The 18,258-nt window shown below is 62.8% G+C and overlaps 2 protein-coding genes across 3 annotated transcripts; one reads left to right on the top strand and one right to left on the bottom strand.

The window, feature by feature from the left end:
* Positions 1 to 2,080: 2,080 nt before the first annotated feature.
* On the bottom strand, positions 2,081 to 10,893 carry ECHS1 (enoyl-CoA hydratase, short chain 1). The gene is made up of 8 exons (XM_008270644.4): positions 10,763 to 10,893; positions 9,210 to 9,407; positions 8,764 to 8,891; positions 8,385 to 8,484; positions 7,673 to 7,777; positions 7,279 to 7,398; positions 6,474 to 6,541; positions 2,081 to 2,377 (listed from the first exon to the last, which is right to left on the bottom strand). The coding sequence occupies exons 1-8, from the start codon at positions 10,848 to 10,850 to the stop codon at positions 2,312 to 2,314; spliced, it is 873 nt and encodes a 290-aa protein (XP_008268866.2). The 5' UTR covers positions 10,851 to 10,893; the 3' UTR covers positions 2,081 to 2,311.
* Positions 10,894 to 11,317: 424 nt separating this feature from the next.
* On the top strand, positions 11,318 to 18,240 carry PAOX (polyamine oxidase). Of its 2 annotated transcripts, XM_002718768.5 has the most exons (7): positions 11,318 to 11,655; positions 11,980 to 12,466; positions 12,769 to 12,968; positions 15,726 to 15,978; positions 17,146 to 17,258; positions 17,483 to 17,640; positions 17,774 to 18,058. In XM_002718768.5, the coding sequence occupies exons 1-7, from the start codon at positions 11,475 to 11,477 to the stop codon at positions 17,915 to 17,917; spliced, it is 1,536 nt and encodes a 511-aa protein (XP_002718814.3). In that variant the 5' UTR covers positions 11,318 to 11,474; the 3' UTR covers positions 17,918 to 18,058. The 2 variants fall into 2 exon arrangements, with proteins under 2 accessions (XP_002718814.3, XP_017204119.2); XM_017348630.3 differs by lacking the exon at positions 17,483 to 17,640 and having other exon boundaries at positions 17,774 to 18,240.
* The last annotated feature ends 18 nt before the right edge of the window (positions 18,241 to 18,258 follow it).

Raw genomic sequence — 18,258 nt, 5'->3', positions numbered from 1 at the left:
TGCATGAGCACCCAGGGTCAGTGAACGAGCCCCGAGCATGTCCACATCTGCTCCCAGGGGGAATGCCTGCCTTCCGGCACTCCATGCTCCTCGCCGGCCTGTTGCACCCCACTGGGCCTCAGTCAAGTTCCCTTTGTGCACCTTGCTGTAAATAAGCACGTTTCAAAACCCGAGGCCTTTGGGCCAGCAGTTGTGGTTTAGTGGGTGGAGCCAGTGCCAGCATCCCAGCTGCCCCACTTCTGAGCCAGCTCTCTGCTATGGCCTGGGAAAGCCGCAGATGGCCTGAGTCCTTGGGCCCCTGTACCCACGTGGGAGAACCAGAGGAAGCTCCTGGTTCTTGGCTTCTGATGGGCCTAGCTCCAATGTTGCAGCCATCTGGGGAGTGAACCAGTGGATGGAAGACCTCTCTCTCTCCCTCTCTGTAACTTTACCTCTCAAACAAATTAATCTTAAAAAACAAACAAACAAACAAACAAAAACAACGAAAAACAGCCCAAGTTCCTGTGGCTTATCTGAGGACGCTGCCACCTTCTGTGGGCTGCTGGCCAGGGCGCGCCTGGGACCACGGCCCTGATGCCTGCGTGGCAAGTGGGCCCCACAGCGCCTCAGCTGTCAGAGGCCACCTCAATCTTCCTGAATCTCCTCGGTCAGCCCAGGTCCTGCCCTGAGGCCACCAGAGGCCCTTGGCAGCAATGTGGCAGCTGTCCTGCTGCTTCTGTGCTCCCGACCTCATGGACAGGCGGCACCGAGCATGGCCGTGCCGTTTGTGGCCTGGCACCTCCTAGCACCAGGCTCCAGGAGCCGCTGGTGCAGTGAAGACCCAGGGGTCAGAGGTCAGCATCTCAGCACCAGCCTCGACTCCCAAGGCCTCCTGCAGATGGACGAGTATGAGCAGCCCTGCAGGCAGACTCCCCTCCCAACACCGTGTGCCCCACTGAGTGAAGGTCAGGCCGCCGAGCCCACGGCGGCACCGCCGGTGGCTGCTCTGGTGTCAAGAAACCAGAAGGGGAATAGGCGAGTTACGATGCGTCCATAGTGCACAGGACTGGGCACCGCTCCGCAATGACAAGCAGGACCCCTCTCCCGGCTTGGGTGGCCGTGGCAGCTGAGCCCAAGATGGTGGCTTTCAACATCTCCATTGGTTCTGGAGGCTGGAGGTCCAAGGCCCAGGCAGACGTGGGGCCTGACACAGAAGGGCCTGACTCGCCACTGAGGCTGCCCCGTGTGGATGGAGAACTCAAGCCCACCCTCATGACCTTATCAGCTCCTGAAGGCCCTGCCTCCAATGCTGTGCCCCTGGGATGTGGGTCTCCTCGTGAACCCCAAGGGGTGCAGGTCCAGAGCGGGAGGGACGGGAGGGTTCCCGTCTGGAGGAGATGGGGGTGGCTCAGCCACGGCCTGGGGCAGGCAGCACATCCTACCTTGCGTGGATTTCACCAAACCTAAGACCGGCAGTGAACCAGCCCATGGAGCGAGAAAACCATGGTGTGTTCTTTTGTGGAGCGCGCACGGAAGTTCCCATCCATGCATGAGTGTGCTGTGCACATGTGCACACATGACCTATGGGTCAGTGTGTCCATTTGTGCATGTGTGTACACAATGGTGACTGCCCACATTCATGCACACACAAGACTTGTGCATGTGTACCCATGTGCCAACTGTGCAGGGTGGATGGGTGCATGTGTGTTCATGCATGTGTGACTGTGTGGGGATGGGTGTGTGTGTACTGTGTGGAATGGATGTGTGTGCCTTCATGTATGTGTTCATGTGTGCTGTGTAGATGCGCATGTACGTGCGTTCATATGTGTGGGTGTGACTGGGGATGGGTGTGCAAATACATATGCTGTGTGGGTGGATGTGTGCATTCTCGTGTTCATATGCATGTGTGCATGTATGTGTTGCCTGTGTGTTCATGCATGCATGTCATGTTCATATGACATGTGCATGCACACGTGCTTCTGGACACAGTACAGTCTCTAGAGAGCTGTGAACTCAACTGCTGGCGGCAGCCGGGAGTGTGATGAGTGGGCGACAGGTCCTGCAGACGCCTGCACTGACAACACTGAAACGTGAGCCGACAGACGACTCCACCTCTAGACAGGGACACCCCGTCTGAGCCATCACTTTAATCAGCAGAGCATGTGCAGCCAGTGGACAGGAGTGGCCCAGCAGCCTGGCGGGTGCCCACCTCCCACGGCACGGCAAGCAGACGTGTCTCCACGTGAGGCGAGGACTTGAGTGCGCTGAGGGCTCAGTGGGATCACTGACGCAGTGGGTCACCCACACTGCCCTTCCCAGGCCCTGCCTGGCCTCACTGGTCTCTGAAGTTGGCCTTTCTCTTCTCCACAAAGGCGGTCATCCCTTCCTTCCGGTCATCCTGGTGGGGAAGGGAGAGCAGAGGTGATGCCAACGCCTTCCCTGAGCCCGCTCTTCATGCATGCAGGAGCCGGGGGCCACTCGGCCAGACCCTGGACCCACCAGGATGAGGAATTTTACACCCTCTCCCTGCAGGTGGCAGCCACTGGGGAGCGGCAGCTAGAGGGAGCCCCAGAGCACACAGGCGGGGACTCTGGGTGACCTGACCCAGGTGTCACCCAGTCCAACATTTTGCTTGTGTGCAGGTACACATGCATTTCTTCTTAAAGAGCCCACATCATTTTTCTTCCATAAAACACCCAGACGTCTTTGATAGCGAAAGAGGAATTACGATGGGAAGCAGAAGAGAGACTGTGTCAGGTAGGAAGTCAGAAATCAGCCCGTGTGCGTGTGTGTGCACGTATGCACGCGTGTGTCTGTGTCTGTGTGCGTGTGACAGGGCCCCAGGGAGAACAAAGCTTCCGTGGAAAGGAAAGCTCAGAGCTCGCTTTGGAAGCATCCCAGGATTCTGTACCGCAAAGTCCTGCCCAGACCTGACAGGTGACGGGGTGACAAGAGGTGACAGGAGGTCCCAGCTTCTCCCAGTGACAGTTCCCAGGAGTGCTGCCCGGGGTGACCCAGCCTGGGAACGCTGGGCAAGGAGACCTCGCAATCCCCCCAAGGCAGCCTCTCCCCGATGCAGTGACCCCCCTGCCCAGCCCAGATGGGCTCCCAGCCTGACCACGCCGAGCAGTGTAACCTGGGGACTCAGGCTCAGCAAACCTTGGTTCAGGAGGGGGAAGAGGAGGAGGAAGGTGGGCGGAGCAGAAGGGGGGAGGGGAGGAGGAAGGTGGGCGGAGCAGGAGGGGGGAGGGGAGGAGGAAGGTGGGTGGAGCAAGACCCCGCCCCTGGAGCCCAGGTCTGACAAGACTGCGCCTGCTCTCGCTCTGCCCAGACCCCTGCCCCGTGTGTTCTCCCCACGCCGCTGCCTTTCCCTCCTGGCATGTTCTCCCTACGACGCCGCCTCGCTCCCCGGCCTGGGTGGCTGGGCGCTCAGCTTCTGTCTGCAGATGCCGTCTGCCCTGCACGTGGACCTTGTGGCCAGGCTCTCCACACCTCTCATATCACACCTGAGCTCTCTCTGGGGTACAGACAAGAGCCTGTTCCACCTCAGTAGACGGCAGAAACCCTGGAGGATGCTCCAGGCCATGCGGCACATGTCAGGACCACAGGGAAACTCACAGTCCTGGGAAGTCACCCACGGCTTCCAGTACACTCCGGGCCACAGTCAAGACTCCCTGATAGGGCCGGCGCCACAGCTCACTAAGCTAATCTTCCACCTTGCGGCGCTGGCACACCGGGTTCTAGTCCCGGTCCCGGTTGCTCCTCTTCCAGTCCAGCTCTCTGCTGTGGCCCAGGAGGGCAGTGGAGGATGGCCCAAGTCCTTGGACCCTGCACCCGCATGGGAGACCAGGAGTGTGGGGAGCAATCCGGACTAGACTAAGTTACTCGAATTAGGACTTATTCTATGCATCTGCTCTCCCACAATATGGCGCTGGGAGAGAAGTAAACAGCTTTCGCACAGCTGCCTCCAGTTCAACCAATTAACTGTAGGACTTGCTCCTGATTGGAGGAGAGCAGCGTACTCGGCGTGTGGGCAGCCGAGTTGGGATTGGCGGAGGAGGACTATAAAGGAGGAGAGAAACGGCATGTACCGGGAACATCTATGGGGAACATCTATGGGGAACATCTAAGGGAACCCGTGCAGCCCCCGAGAGAACCGGCCGGCGGTGTGCCGCTCCCCTGCGGAAGTGGGGAATGTGGCCAGGGGGAACTGCCCTTCCACGGAGGTGGAAGGGATAGTAGCCAACCCGGGAAGAACCAGCAGCAAACCCGGGGAGGGCCGAGCAGACGAAAGAACAGCGCAGGGTCCTGTGTCGTTCCTCCACGAAGAGGGGGAGCGACATAATGGTGCCGTGACTCGGATAGGAAACCTAGCTCGGATAGGAAACCTAGGACGGATAGCAAACTTAGGAGGGAAGAAACGGGAAGAACTGGGAAAATACCGGAGAGAGAGACTAGCAAACAGCCTAGGGAAAAGCCGGACGAAAAGGGTGCCGGAAGAAGCTATTGAAAGCCTAGGCATAGACTCAGATACGGACTATGGCAGGGAAGCTGGGAGAAATCCCTAAGGTCGAAAGCGAAAGTGAAAGCTAGAACAAACAGATTCGGACGCGGACTGTGGGGAGAGGCCAGGAGAAATGAGGGAGGAATATCGTTGGAGGAAAGCTTGGGGAAATATACCGGGTAGAGAAAACTGTTAGGGAAATTGAAGCCGCGGGGGGCAGGCCAAGGCGGAAACGAAAGCCACTTTGGGATTCTCAAGTTAGCCCGGGAATAGGGGGCGAAAAGTTAAAACCAGAAGCTGAGACGCAAGCCAGATTGGGATCCGTCTGATTAGCCCGGGGAGCAAAGGACGGGAAGCCAAATCGTGGGGCGGAGACGTACGCTGGGTTGAATTCGCCAGGCTAGCCCGGGGAACTTGGATTGAATGCCAGTGGTGGAGACGCAAGCTACGCTGTGTTACTCGCGGAAGCCGCCGCGTGCAGAGAGAGCACGGGGCGTGAGTAGATAGGGAACGGGGCTGGCGTAGGCCGTGGTTCAGACGCGAAAGGGTTAAGCGTGGAGACCGCGGAGCGCGCAAAGCCGAGCCGCGCAAAGCCGGGAAGCTGCGCAGATGAGAGAGGCGCGCGGGCTGAAGCGGCGCAGAGCCGGGAACCCGCCGGCGGGGCGAGGTGCCGGAAAGCTGCGGGGATAAGAGAAACAGAAGTTTGGAAGTGAAGTAAAAGAGAAATGGGAATGCTGGAAGATAGAAGTGAAATGGGAGAGGTAGGAATGCCCGGAGATAGAGAAATAGAGAAAAATAAGGCCTCCCCTCAACATGCCAATTAGAAGGCTTGGATTCGGTCTGCCCGATTAGTGAGGCGATGAGCACCTGGGCGGCTAGCCGCAGGTCACCGAAGATAGGCACGAACCAACACTAATAAGTCTCCCCCACAATAAGGCAATGAGAAGGCTTGGATTCGGTTTGCCTGATAGGTCTTGTAAGCCCCTGCAGGCTCGAGCAGAGCATGCGCTGCAGGGCACCGAACACAGGCATGCATCAGCGCCTAGAAACCTCCTCACAACATGGCGAAGAGAGGACCCGGATTCGGTTTGCCTGATAGGACTCTAGCAAGTAGAGCAGAGTGTGTGCCGCGGGACACCGAAGACAGGCGCGTATCAACGCTAAAAAATAAAAAGAAAGGGGGATCTGTGGGGAGCAATCCGGACTAGACTAAGTTACTCGAATTAGGACTTATTCTATGCATCTGCTCTCCCACAATATGGCGCTGGGAGAGAAGTAAACAGCTTTCGCACAGCTGCCTCCAGTTCAACCAATTAACTGTAGGACTTGCTCCTGATTGGAGGAGAGCAGCGTACTCGGCGTGTGGGCAGCCGAGTTGGGATTGGCGGAGGAGGACTATAAAGGAGGAGAGAAACGGCATGTACCGGGAACATCTATGGGGAACATCTATGGGGAACATCTAAGGGAACCCGTGCAGCCCCCGAGAGAACCGGCCGGCGGTGTGCCGCTCCCCTGCGGAAGTGGGGAATGTGGCCAGGGGGAACTGCCCTTCCACGGAGGTGGAAGGGATAGTAGCCAACCCGGGAAGAACCAGCAGCAAACCCGGGGAGGGCCGAGTAGACGAAAGAACAGCGCAGGGTCCTGTGTTGCTCCTCCACGAAGAGGGGGAGCGACACAGGAGGAAGCATCAGGATCCTGGCTTCGAATCAGTGCGGTACACCGGCCGCAGTGCGCTGGCCGCAGCGGGCTGGCTGCAGTGGCCACTGAGGGGTGAACCAACGGCAAAGGAAGACCTTTCTCTCTGTCTCTCTCTCTCACTGTCCACTCTGCCTGTCAAAAAAAAAAAAGACTCCCTGATAGAACAAACCTGATCTGGCTGTGGGAAAGCTAAGGGCTGACCACAGAGCAACGGGAGCCCAAGCCAGAACCAGAAAAGGCGGCAGCCCCCAGAGGGGGCCCGCGTGCTCCTGGGGCCCGGCCGGGTACTCACAGTGGCAAAAGTGGAGTAAAAGAGCTTCTTCTCCAGCTTATTCCCTTCTGTCAGCGTCATCTCAAACGCTGAAAAAGAAACCCTGGGGTTACGACCTCAGCCCAGCCCTCCCCAGCTGCAGCACCGGCCAGAGGGAGGGGCAGGGGACTGGACAGAGGCACGCAGCACCCTGCCCAGTGAGGAGAACATCTGGGGAGCACGGACAGCACCCAGAGAAGGGGGCTGCCGTCTGCTCCGGGCCTGGTCCTGATCCTTCCAGGGGCACCAGGAAACCCCACGTTCAAGGTTGAAGGGTGGGCGCCACCGTCGCTGGCACCCCCAGACGGGTGGGCTGGGCGATGACCAAGCAACAGCCCGGGGGACCGCAGCTCCTTCTGCGCTGACCTAGGCTGAGGGCTGAGTGACCTGCTGAGGCCACCCCCGGGGCTGTGGCTTCCCAGGCAGCAGCCAGCAAACCACAGCCGAATTCCAAACGCCAGGCAGTTCTGAGGGGGCAGGTCAGGTCCACTTCACTGGCACATAACACAGGAACCAGGCCCAGCTCAGCCCCAGGCGGCCACCCCAACACCAAGTGTGCCCGGGACAGGGACTCCCCACCCCCCAACCCCACCAGGCCGCAGGGGAGCTTGGGACAGCAACAGAATCTGGGAGTTGCCAGAAAGCAGAACTCTGAGAACCCCAGCATCTCTGAGGGTCACTCGCAGCCCCGACATCTGAAGCCTCAGAGCGGAGACCCCCACCCCTGTTCCCAGCAGAAGCCTCAGAGCAGAGAGCCTCCCCATCCCGTTCCTGGCAGAATGCTCACCCGCGTTCACCGACTCTTTGGCTATGGCTGTTATAATCTTAGAATTGCTGGCAATTTTCTCAGCACACCGGATAGCTTCTTCCACCAGCGTCTCGACAGGGAAAACCTTGCTCACGAGACCTGGAACACAAGGTGCAACAGCACCGGCCCCGCCCCCGACTGCCTGGAGAGCCACGCTGGGAAGCCCACGGCCAGGCCTCCGAGGTACCCACACAGGGCAGGGGGCGGCTGCTCCTGGGATGGGGTGCTGATGGGGTAGGGGCGCTGTCCTCTAACCCACACCGGAGCTCAGCTCTGCACCCACACACGGGGATTCCAAGGCTGTCATTCCCAGCTTCCCGGGACACACAGGCTCAGGGGCCTCTGGACGTAGCCTGTCTCTGCCCTGCCATACCTGCCTGCTTGGCTTCCTGGGCTGAGATCCGGTCGCCTGTGAGCACCATTTCCATTGCTAGCGACTTCCCCACGGCGCGGGTGAGTCTCTGGGTGCCCCCTGCACCTGCAGGGAGAGGGGCTGCTGGTTACGCTGGCTCCACGGAAAGCCTGGGGCACGCTGCCGGCCAGTCCTCAGGGGCATGGGGGGCAGCTGGCCAGCAGGCGCGGGGGGGGGGGGCAACAGAAGGGCCTGGCGCCTCAGCGCCCCCAAAACTCTCTTCCCAGGACTGAGTCACATGGTGTCTGCCAGCCCCTCCATGGGCTCTTCCAACATTCTAGAAGTTTCCAGATCTCCCTGCTCTGCGAGCTGGGGTCCCTCATGTCGGCAACTCTCGCGTGGGCTCAGACCCTGCAAGGATGCACCGAGAACCTGCGTGGTCCAGCGCCTCAGTCTCGGCCCACTCCTCCAGGCGGCCGGACTCCTCGCTGGGCTGAGCTCATCAAGGCTGTGTGGCCCCAGGGCCAGAGAAGTGGGAGTGGGTGGGGCCGGCACAGAACCAGCCAGGGTCACCGAGCTCTTTCAGGCTCCGGACCCACAAGGCTCCATGGCGTGAATGCTAGAACCTCTGTGGTACAGACCAGCACAGGTGCTCCACGGCGCTGTTGGTATGGGCCGAGACAGGCAGCCGGGGACCCCAGATAACACTGACGGGCCCAGCCTGGAGGCTCACCTGGGATGGTGCCCAGCAGAATCTCCGGCTGTCCAAACTGGGCCTTCTCGCCGGCATAGATGACGTCGCACATCATGGCGAGCTCACAGCCCCCACCGAGCTGCAAACCAACATTTGGCTTCAGCACCAGTTTCGGCAAAGAACCCGCCATAAAAAGTACTCCATCTGCTCCCCAAGTTTTCCACCAAAAGAAAACAGAATCCAGACTGTGGCACCAGGTGAGGTGAGTGTCTGGATGGGTTATCCCCGAGCGGCTGATGCTGTGGGCTGGGGCAGGTGGGGCTGGAATCCAGGGCGGGCGGAGCAGGGGCCTTGGCCTCGTGGACTCCCCCCGCCCCAGCTGTGCTCCTGGCTGAGGCGGCTCCCGTCTGATACTCACGGCGTAGCCGTTGACAGCAGCGATGACTGGCTTCTTGACCCTGGTGAGCTGGTCCCAGTGGCTCAGGAACCCACTGGAGTAGCAGTCCTGGAAGGTGTGGTTCTGCATCTCCTTGATGTCGGCTCCGGCTGGGGGTGGAACCGAGGCTTCAGCCACCAGGAGCACAGACCCCACAGCTTCACACCTCCCTACCAGCCGCAGCTCGCGGGGCCCTGGGCGGGTGCTGGGGTGGCGTGTGGGTAGGCAGGCATACCACGGCAGCGCGCTACCACGCCTCACGACAGGCTGAGGACAGGACACACTCAAGGTGGCTGTGTCTACCAGAACCCGGGCCCCCATGGTACACAAAACCTCTTCCCCAGGCGGCCCCCCAGTGTCTCCGCTCCATGTTTAAGGGGGTCCCTGAGGTGTGCACCCCCCATCTGGTGCCACCGCTGCCCACTTGCCTGCAAACGCCTTGTCCCCGCCCGTCAGCACGATGGCCCCCACGGCAGGGTCCTCTTCAAAGGCCCCTAGCGCCTGGTTCAGCTCCTCAATGAGGCCATTGCACAGGGCGTTCAGTGCCTTGGGGCGGTTCAGTTGGATCAGCCCCACGCTGCCACCCCGGCCCCTCTTGTCGGTGATGATGTACTCAAACTTGGCACCTGGGGGGAGGCAGAGGGGTCAGAGGGCCAGTGCTGTGGCGCAGTGGGATGAGCCAAGGCCTGTGGTGCTAGCACCCAACTTGTACACATGTCCTGTGTCCTGGCTATTCCTCTTCCGATCCAGCTCCCTGCTATGGCCTGGGAAAGCAGTAGAAAATGGCCCAAGTGTTTGCCCCCTGCACCCATGTGTGAGACCCAGAGGAAGCTCCTGGTTCCTGATTGGCCCAGCTCAGGCTATTGTAGCCATCTGGGGAAGAGAACCAGTGGACAGAAGACCTCTCTGTAATGGTGCGTCTCAAATCAGGAAATAAATCTTTAGAAAATAACTAAAAAGGGGGCATCGACCGGGGGTGGGGGGTAGACACAGGTGGCTCTGAGAGGCCCTCGGCCTGGAGATGGCTTTGGCACATGGCTGGCCTTGGCTAAATGAACACTTCCTGATGTCCCGCACAGCGCCCAGAGCGCCTTCCTCCTCCTGCGTGCCAGGTCGGCTCCCCCAGGGCCCCAGGACACAGCAGAGATGGCCCGGTGTTCTGACAGCCAGGGCTACGGGAGTTGCCAAGGTAAGGTGAAGGTGCAAACAGGACGGAGCCGGAGACAGAGCCAGCTGTCCCCGGGCCTCGGGAGCTGGCTCAGCCGGATTGAGACAGTGGAGCCAACAGGCAAAGTGAGCAGCCAGCGGCTTCAGCAGTAAGGCAGGGGCCTCAGTGACCTGTGCGGGAGTCACTGGGCCTCCCGTGAGCGCCGCCTGCACAAGGCCGGGAAACAGCTGCTCCCAGGTGAGTGTAGACGGCGGTGGGGGCGACACCAACACCACCAGAAACACGGGGCGAGGATGGGGTGAGGGATCTTCCTGCCCCAGCAAGAACCCTTGCCATGGGGGCTGGCGGGGAGGGGCAGGGTGGCCTGGAGGGGGTCTCAGAGGCGGGCAGAGGCAGTGGACAGTGTGGGCGGTGCCTGCATCCCCAGTGCCTGGGCCCCCGCTGCCCCAGAGTTGCACAAACAACCACCCAGCACCCATCTGGCTCGAGGCGTTGGCGCTCTATCCAGGTACTGAGCTGAAAATTAGCCAGCGACTCCCTCCACCCAGCCCCCAGCCAGCTCGGCGAACCGGGCGAAGGGGTAGACACCTGTGGCAGATGAGGAGGTGCAGGCAGAGCCAGGCTGGGGGTCTAGAATCAACGTGGGGGGGTGGGGTGGGCATGCAGGGTCAGGCTAGGTTCCGCGATCAGCTGAGGGTGTGCGAATGGCGGGGTCAGGGATCAGGTGGGGGTGTGGGCCGGGGTCAGGTGCGGGGCGGACCGGTTCAGGTCAGAGTGACGGCGGGATCCCGTGCGCCGCGGTCCCGCACTCACCCGAGGCGAAGGCGCGCAGCGCGGGGCTGCGGGCCGGGACGCGCAGCGGGCGACGGACAGCATGCAGCAGTGCGCGCAGGGCAGCCATGGCACTTTCGGACGACTGGCCCCGCCCCGCCCCGCCCCCGAGCGCGCCACTCAGGGTTCTCCCCGCCCACAGGCGGGCGCCGCGAGAGCCGCAGCCATCGCGAGAGCCGCGCGCACGCGCAGTGGGCGGGACTGGCGGGCGTGCGGGGAGGGCGGTACCCGCAGGTGCGGGGCCGGCTGCCCTGGTGTTAGTCGGAGGGTGCGTGGCCGAGCGCCCGGACGCCCGGGTCCTCCCTCTGCCCGCCGGTGCGGGTGCTGGACCGCAGTCGCTGGGAGGGGACGCGCCGGCGCACGGTGCCCAGTGCGGGGTCCCGCTAGCATACAGAGCCCCGTCCCGGCGCTCAGGGCGGCTTCGAATGCGGGCCGTTCCTGTCCCCGCGCGGCGGGCGCAGTCCCGCAGGTGGGGCTCCGGCGGCGGCCGCGGCACCGTCGTTCAGACCGCCCGAGGCCGGACGCCTGCACCTGCCGGTCCCCGCCGGCCGCGGCCGCCCCGCGCCGGCGCTCTACGCCAAGCCTCTCGCCCGCCCCGCCCCGCGCCGGCGCCGCCTCTCGCTCCGCCTCCGGCCTCCTAGGCGAACTGCGGGCCTCGGCGCGGCGGACCCGCGGGTGCTGCCGGGGCTACGCGATGGAGTCGAGGGGCGGCGGCGCGGAGGCCTCGGGCGGCCCGCGGGTGCTGGTGGTGGGCGGCGGCATCGCGGGACTGGGCGCGGCGCAGCGGCTCTGCCGCCACCCCGCCTCTCCGCACCTGCGGGTCCTGGAGGCCACGGCCCGTGCCGGCGGCCGCATCCGCTCCGAGCGCAGCTTCGGTAACCGCCCCTCCGGGGCCTCCCTCTGACCCATTCCGAACGCTCCGCCCGAACTAACCGGCCCTGTCCGAGCTCGCGGCCTGTGCCCTCGGTTACTGGCCCAAGGCCTTCCCCGGCTCCCCGCCTTGGCCTCCTAAGCAGAGTTCCCGGGGCCCACAGGGCGTGGGCTCCACCTTCCCAGGGAGGTAGCCTGCCCCTCTGTCAGCCCTGGGGTCCTTCCCCGGTCGGGGACCGCCCGGCCGCAGTCTGCTCTTGGGGTGTTCCTCGGAGAAGCTGGCCTTTCTGGGAGGGCACCTCCAGGTGGCGTCTCCTGTCCCCTCCCAGGTGGCGTGGTGGAGGTGGGCGCGCACTGGATCCATGGCCCCTCCCAGGGCAACCCTGTGTTCCAGCTGGCGGCCAGGTACGGGCTCCTGGGGGAGAGGGAGCTGTCCGAGGAGAACCAGCTGCTGGAGACGGGCGGCCACGTGGGCCTGCCCTCCGTGTGCTACAGTAGCTCCGGGGCCTGCGTGAGCCTGCAGCTGGTGGCCGAGATGGCCAGTCTGTTCTACGGCCTCATAGACCAGACGCGAGAGTTCTTGCATTCCACCAAGACCCCGGTGCCCAGCGTTGGGGACTTCCTCAAGCGGGAGATCGGCCAGCTGGCAGCCGGCTGGACGGAGGACGAGGACACCAGGAAGCTGAAGCTGGCCATCCTGAACACCTTCCTGAACGTGGAGTGCTGCGTGAGTGGCACCCACAGCATGGACCTGGTGGCCCTCGCGCCCTTCGGGGAGTACACGGTGCTGCCGGGGCTGGACTGCACCTTTGCTGGGTATGTGGGCCCCTCCCCCACCCACACCCCAGGCCCGGCTGGGGGCACAGGAGGTGTGGGGTCCGGGGGCCCTTGTAACCTGCAGGCCAGGTGCTGACCCCTCTCCCCCCAGGGTCCTTGGTGTTAGCCCTGTGAAGTCAAATGCACAGAGCTGGCGCTTGGGTGTGGTCAGGGCCAGCCCTGTCCTGCAGTGGCCCAGGGGTCTCCCGGAGGCCTCAGCTTGCTCCCCAGCAGCCCCAGGGGTCCCTCCTGGGGTGGGGGCAGGGCTTACCTGCTGTGCACCTTGCACCTGTGTCTCCCAGGGGCTACCAGGGACTCACAGACCACTTAGTGGCCTCCTTGCCGAAGGACGTGATGGTCTTTAACAAGCCCGTGAAGACGGTGCACTGGGCTGGAGCCTTCCAGGAGGCGGCATCTCCCGGCGAGACCTTCCCGGTGTTGGTGGAATGTGAGGATGGAGACCGCTTGCCTGCCCATCATGTCATCATCACCGTGCCCCTAGGTAGCCCCCACTCCGGCCAGGCCCCCACCCCGGTTCCATGGCCCCCAGCCCTTTGCTCGGCCGCTGAGCTCACGTCAGTGTTCAGGTTTTGTAGCATCTGCCTGTCTGGGAGTGCCGGGCTTGGCAGTAAGAGAATGCGCCACTCAGCGCCTGTTGTGCTTACCTGGAGGCGACTGGGGCGGCCTCTGCAGGTGGGCCTGGGGCTGGACAGGCTCGTCAGTGGCCTGAGGGAGCAGCCAGGGGCCTCGGAGGGAGCTGTCGGGGTGGCAGCCGTCTGAGCTTTGGCGAGATGAGGCTGGGAACAACGTAGCTGGGGTGCTGGCTGCTGGCTTCTCACAGCGACTGCTCCCAGGGCCTGAGGTGGTGACCGTCCCTCTGCCCTGGTGAGACAGCAGAGAAAACTCCCTCAGTTCACGCAGCTGGTGCAGCACTGAGCTGACGTGGGCGTCCAGGTGTGGCTGGGCTGGGAGTCTGCCTAGGGTGGCTGTGTCCTCTGCCCTTCCTGGAGGAGCTGAGAGGGCCAGGATCACAGCACCCATCCTGTTCCCAGGGTGTGCTCACACCACACCTCTCACATCTGTGTGCCGTTCCCACGGTGTGCTCACACCACACCCCTCACCTCTGTGCCGTTCCCACGGTGTGCTCACACCACACCCCTCACCTCTGTGCCGTTCCCACTGTGTGTTCACACCACACCCCTCACATCTGTGCTGTTCCCAAGGTGTGTTCACACCACACCCCTCACCTCTGTGCCGTTCCCAGGGTGTGCTCACACCACACCCCTAACCTCTGCCGTTCCCACGGTGTGCTCACACCACACCCCTCATCTCTGTGCCGTTCCCACGGTGTGCTCACACCACACCCCTCACCTCTGTGCCGTTCCCAGGGTGTGCTCCCACCACACCCCTCACCTCTGTGCCGTTCCCACGGCGTGCTCATACCACACCCCTCACATCTGTGCTGTTCCCAAGGTGTGCTCACACCTCACCCCTAACCTCTGCCGTTCCCACGGTGTGCTCACACCACACCCCTCACCTCTGTGCCGTTCCCACGGTGTGCTCACACCACACCCCTCACCTCTGTGCCGTTCCCACTGTGTGCTCACACCACACCCCTCACATCTGTGCCGTTCCCAAGGTGTGTTCACATCACACCCCTCACCTCTGTGCCGTTCCCACGGTGTGCTCACACCACACCCCTCACCTCTGTGCTGTTCCCACGGTGTGCTCACACCACACTCCTCGCCTCTGTGCCGTTCCCACTGTGTGTTCACACCACACCCCTCACATCTGTGCCGTTCCCAAGGTGTGTTCACATCACACCCCTCACCTCTGTGCCGTTCCCACGGTGTGCTCACACCACACCCCTCACCTCTGTGCTGTTCCCACGGTGTGCTCACACCACACTCCTCGCCTCTGTGCCGTTCCCACTGTGTGTTCACACCACACCCCTCACATCTGTGCCGTTCCCAAGGTGTGTTCACATCACACCCCTCACCTCTGTGCCGTTCCCAGGGTGTGCTCACACCTCACCCCTAACCTCTGCTGTTCCCACGGTGTGCTCACACCACACCCCTCACCTCTGTGCCGTTCCCACGGTGTGCTCCCACCACACCCCTCACCTCTGTGCCGTTCCCAGGGTGTGCTCACACCACACCCCTCACCTCTGTGCCGTTCCCAGGGTGTGCTCACACCTCACCCCTAACCTCTGCCGTTCCCACGGTGTGCTCACACCACACCCCAACCTCTGTGCCGTTCCCACGGTGTGCTCACACCACACCCCTAACCTCTGTGCCGTTCCCACGGTGTGTTCACACCACACCCCTCACCTCTGTGGCTGTTTTCTTTCTCCAAGTCAGCCCATAGAGATTTGTCTTTTTTTTTTTTTTCATTATTTATTTTTTTGCAAGTAGAGTTACAGACAGAGAGAGGGAGAGACAGAGAGATCTTCCATCCGCTGGTTCACTCTCCAAATGGCTGCAACAGCCGGAGCTGGGCTGATCTAAAGCCAGGAGCTGGGAGCCTCCTTCAGGTCTCCCATGGGAGTGCCGGGGCCCAAGCACTTGGGCCATCTTCCGCTGCTTGTCCAGGTGACAGCAGAGAGCTGGGTCAGAAGAGTGGCCGGGACTAGAAGCGGCACCCATATGGAAAGCCAGCACTGCAGGCAGGGGCCCAGCTCACCATGCCACAGCGCCGGTCATTTTTTTTTTTTTTTTAAATAAATGCCACTGGCTCTGTTGGTTTATTTGCAGTGGCTCCCACGGGGCCTGCTTGTCCATGTTCCTGGGTCAGGGCATTGGTGACGAGGTTACAGCTGTGTCCTTGTGGCTCAGCAGAAGCTGAGGGTTGGTTAAGTGGCATAGTGTTTTCTGTGTGAAAAGGTCATTTTTTAATATATCTGTTGGTAATTGAGGTGCTTATTACTGTCTGTTCCACACGGTGTCGCATGTGTGGGTGCACCTGCAGGGCCACTTCCAGCTATGGGCATCGGGAGCCGCTGGCCGGAGGTGTGGACGGACAGCTGCCGTAGGGGGCCACAGATCCTGGCCCTTCTGCTGGTTGACTGTGCTTTCCTTAAAGAATGTTTAAAATTTATTTCCATTGAGAAGCAGAGAGAGATTTTTCTGTCTGCTGGTTTACTCCACAGCCAGGGCTGGGCCAGGCTACAGCCAGGAGTGGGCAGCAGGGGCCCGGGCCGTCCTGCGGGGTTCCGGCTGTGGGGGTCTGTGGTGGGAGCCGAGCGCCTTGTGAATTCCAGGCTTCCTTAAGGAGCGTCTGGACACCTTCTTTGTGCCTCCGCTGCCTCCCGACAAGGCAGAAGCCGTCAAGAAGATGGGCTTTGGGACCAACAATAAAATCTTCCTGGAGTTCGAGGAGCCCTTCTGGGAGCCGGCCTGCCAGCACATCCAGCTGGTGTGGGAGGACAGCTCACCCCTGCAGGACGCCGCCCCCGTGCTGCCCGACACCTGGTACCGGAAGCTCATCGGCTTTCTCGTGCTGCCACCCTGCGGGTGCGTCTGAGGGCCCCGCCCCTCCTGCGCCGTGTTTCTGGGGCGGCCTGGGTGGGGGTCCCACACGGACGCCCCCAACACCAAGGGCCCAGGGGTGCTGTGCACTTGAGGGGTGTTCGGTCAGGGAGCAGGTGCATTTGGATTCTTGGGAAGCCAGAGCTCAGGGGTCCCTGGGAAGTTTGAAAGGTGCTGAGAGCAGAGCCCTGGGTGGTGGAGCTGCAGGGCCACGCCCCCATAAAGCAGCACCAGTGGGCTTGGGAAGTCCTGCAGGGCCACGCCCCCATAAAGCAGCACCTGTGGGCTTGGGAAGTCACACTGAGAAATGACAGCAGACGACTGCTGTTAGCCTCTGAGATGCGGGTCAGGTGGCGGTGCCGTGGGAGCAGGGGCTGTGGCCTCAGCCGCCTGAGGTGGGGGAAGGGCAGTGGGGTGGGCCAGCTGCCCCAGGGCGGGACCTGCAGGCTGTGCTGTGTCAGGGCATGGGGACCCTGGGTGCTCTCATGGGACACTGCCCGTGGCTCGGGGCGGTGGCCCTCAGGGTCCCCGTGTGTCTGCTCACAGTGAGGCCTTTAGAAGCAGTTACTATTGGGAGGATGGTCCTGACCCTCTCAGATCTCAGGGCAGAGTCTCCCGGGTCGCTCTGCACTGGTCCTGGCTTCCGCTGACAGAGGGCAGCAGGGGGAGGGGGCGGGGGAGGTGCAGGAGCCGCTCCTGACCCCACTCCTCGCCAGGAAGCGGTGCCCCGCGGCCGGCCCGGGTCTGCTCATTTCCCACGCAGACCTCTCATCTGTGGTTCTGGTCGCTCAGAAGACAGCGCTGGTGCCGTCTCCGCGAATGGCGTCCCCGTCACTGCCAAGCTGCCGGCAGACGCAGGGTTTCTAACCCCACGCGACGGGCCTCTGTCAGGGACGGGACAGGCGCCTGCTGGCTGCCCAGGCCGCGGTGACCACCACGCCCGGCTCACGCCTGTGCCCCGGGCTACACGCAGCCGGGATGGAGGGAAATTCATGACGTTACTGCTTACTGGAAGCGGGGTTTTCTGCCCAAATGCTGTGCAGACCTCACCCGGGGAGCGGGTGGCTCTGAGGCACTGCGGACTCCGGCCCCGGGACCGGGCTCTTGGCGCAGCCGCGGGCAGAGCTGGGCTGACCGTCCTGTCCACTGCAGGTCTGTCCATGTGCTGTGCGGCTTCATCGCTGGGCTGGAGTCCGAATTCATGGAGACGCTGTCGGATGAAGAGGTGCTCACATCTCTAACCCACGTGCTCCGGAAAGCCACAGGTGCAGCCCAAGGCGGTGTCAGCCAGGGTTAGGGGCTGCAGCTGTCAGTCACAGTGGCAGCCAGGAAGGGCGCTTGGTCACCCTGGGAGGCTGGCGGTGGGGTCGTAATGCCCCTGAGGAGCCGCTCGGCCGTCCCCCACCCCGCCCAGAGACCTCCGTGCACACGGGGAGGCTGGTGGTGCGTAGTGGAACCCTGGGCGGACGCCTGCCTCTCTGCTGCCCAGGGAACCCGGAGCTCCCGGCGCCCAAGAGCGTGCTGCGGTCGCGGTGGCACAGTGCCCCCTACACCCGCGGCTCCTACAGCTACGTGGCCGTGGGCAGCACTGGCGACGATATCGATCTGCTGGCCCAGCCCCTCCCTGCGGACAGCGCCGGCGCCCAGGTGGGCAGTGACAGTGTGGAGCCGCGGCTGATGTCGGGATGCTGCTGCCCGTGGGGTCCACACTGCGCTCCCCTGTGTGTGTGTGCACGCGTGGGGCCCCCCACCCCTGTTCTGACACCACCTTCCTCCACAGCTGCAGGTCCTGTTTGCGGGGGAGGCCACGCACCGCACGTTCTACTCCACCACGCACGGAGCCCTGCTCTCCGGCTGGCGGGAGGCCGACCGCCTCGCTGGGCTGTGGGAGCCACAGGCGCCGCGGCCATGGCCCAGGCTTTAGGCGGCTTCCCGGTCCGGGGAGTTACGGCCGCCGCCCCCTCCGTCCTCACTGGAGCCTACCGGGGCTGGCCTGAGCCGCGCGGCCCTGGCCCAGAAGCCAGGCCTGGCGGTGCCACCGCGCGCATAAAGCTCCTGAAATGTCCGTGTGTCCGGTGTGGTCTTTGCTCCCAGGCTCCCACGCTGCCCTGGCGCGGGGAGGGGGGTGTGGGGCGCCACCTGGGTCTCCCACGGGGGTGGCAGGTGCCCTCCAGGTGCGCATCCGCGGGGACACGCGGCTTTGGGATGCGGAAGCCCGTGGATACGTCTTAACCCGAGTGCCTAACGCCCCCTCCTGTTAATAGC

This window comes from Oryctolagus cuniculus, chromosome 15, assembly GCF_964237555.1.
Source record: "Oryctolagus cuniculus chromosome 15, mOryCun1.1, whole genome shotgun sequence".
Classification (NCBI taxonomy): domain Eukaryota; kingdom Metazoa; phylum Chordata; class Mammalia; order Lagomorpha; family Leporidae; genus Oryctolagus; species Oryctolagus cuniculus.
The sequence above is the reverse complement of the archived record's forward strand: the minus strand, read 5'-3'. Positions and strand labels throughout refer to the sequence as shown.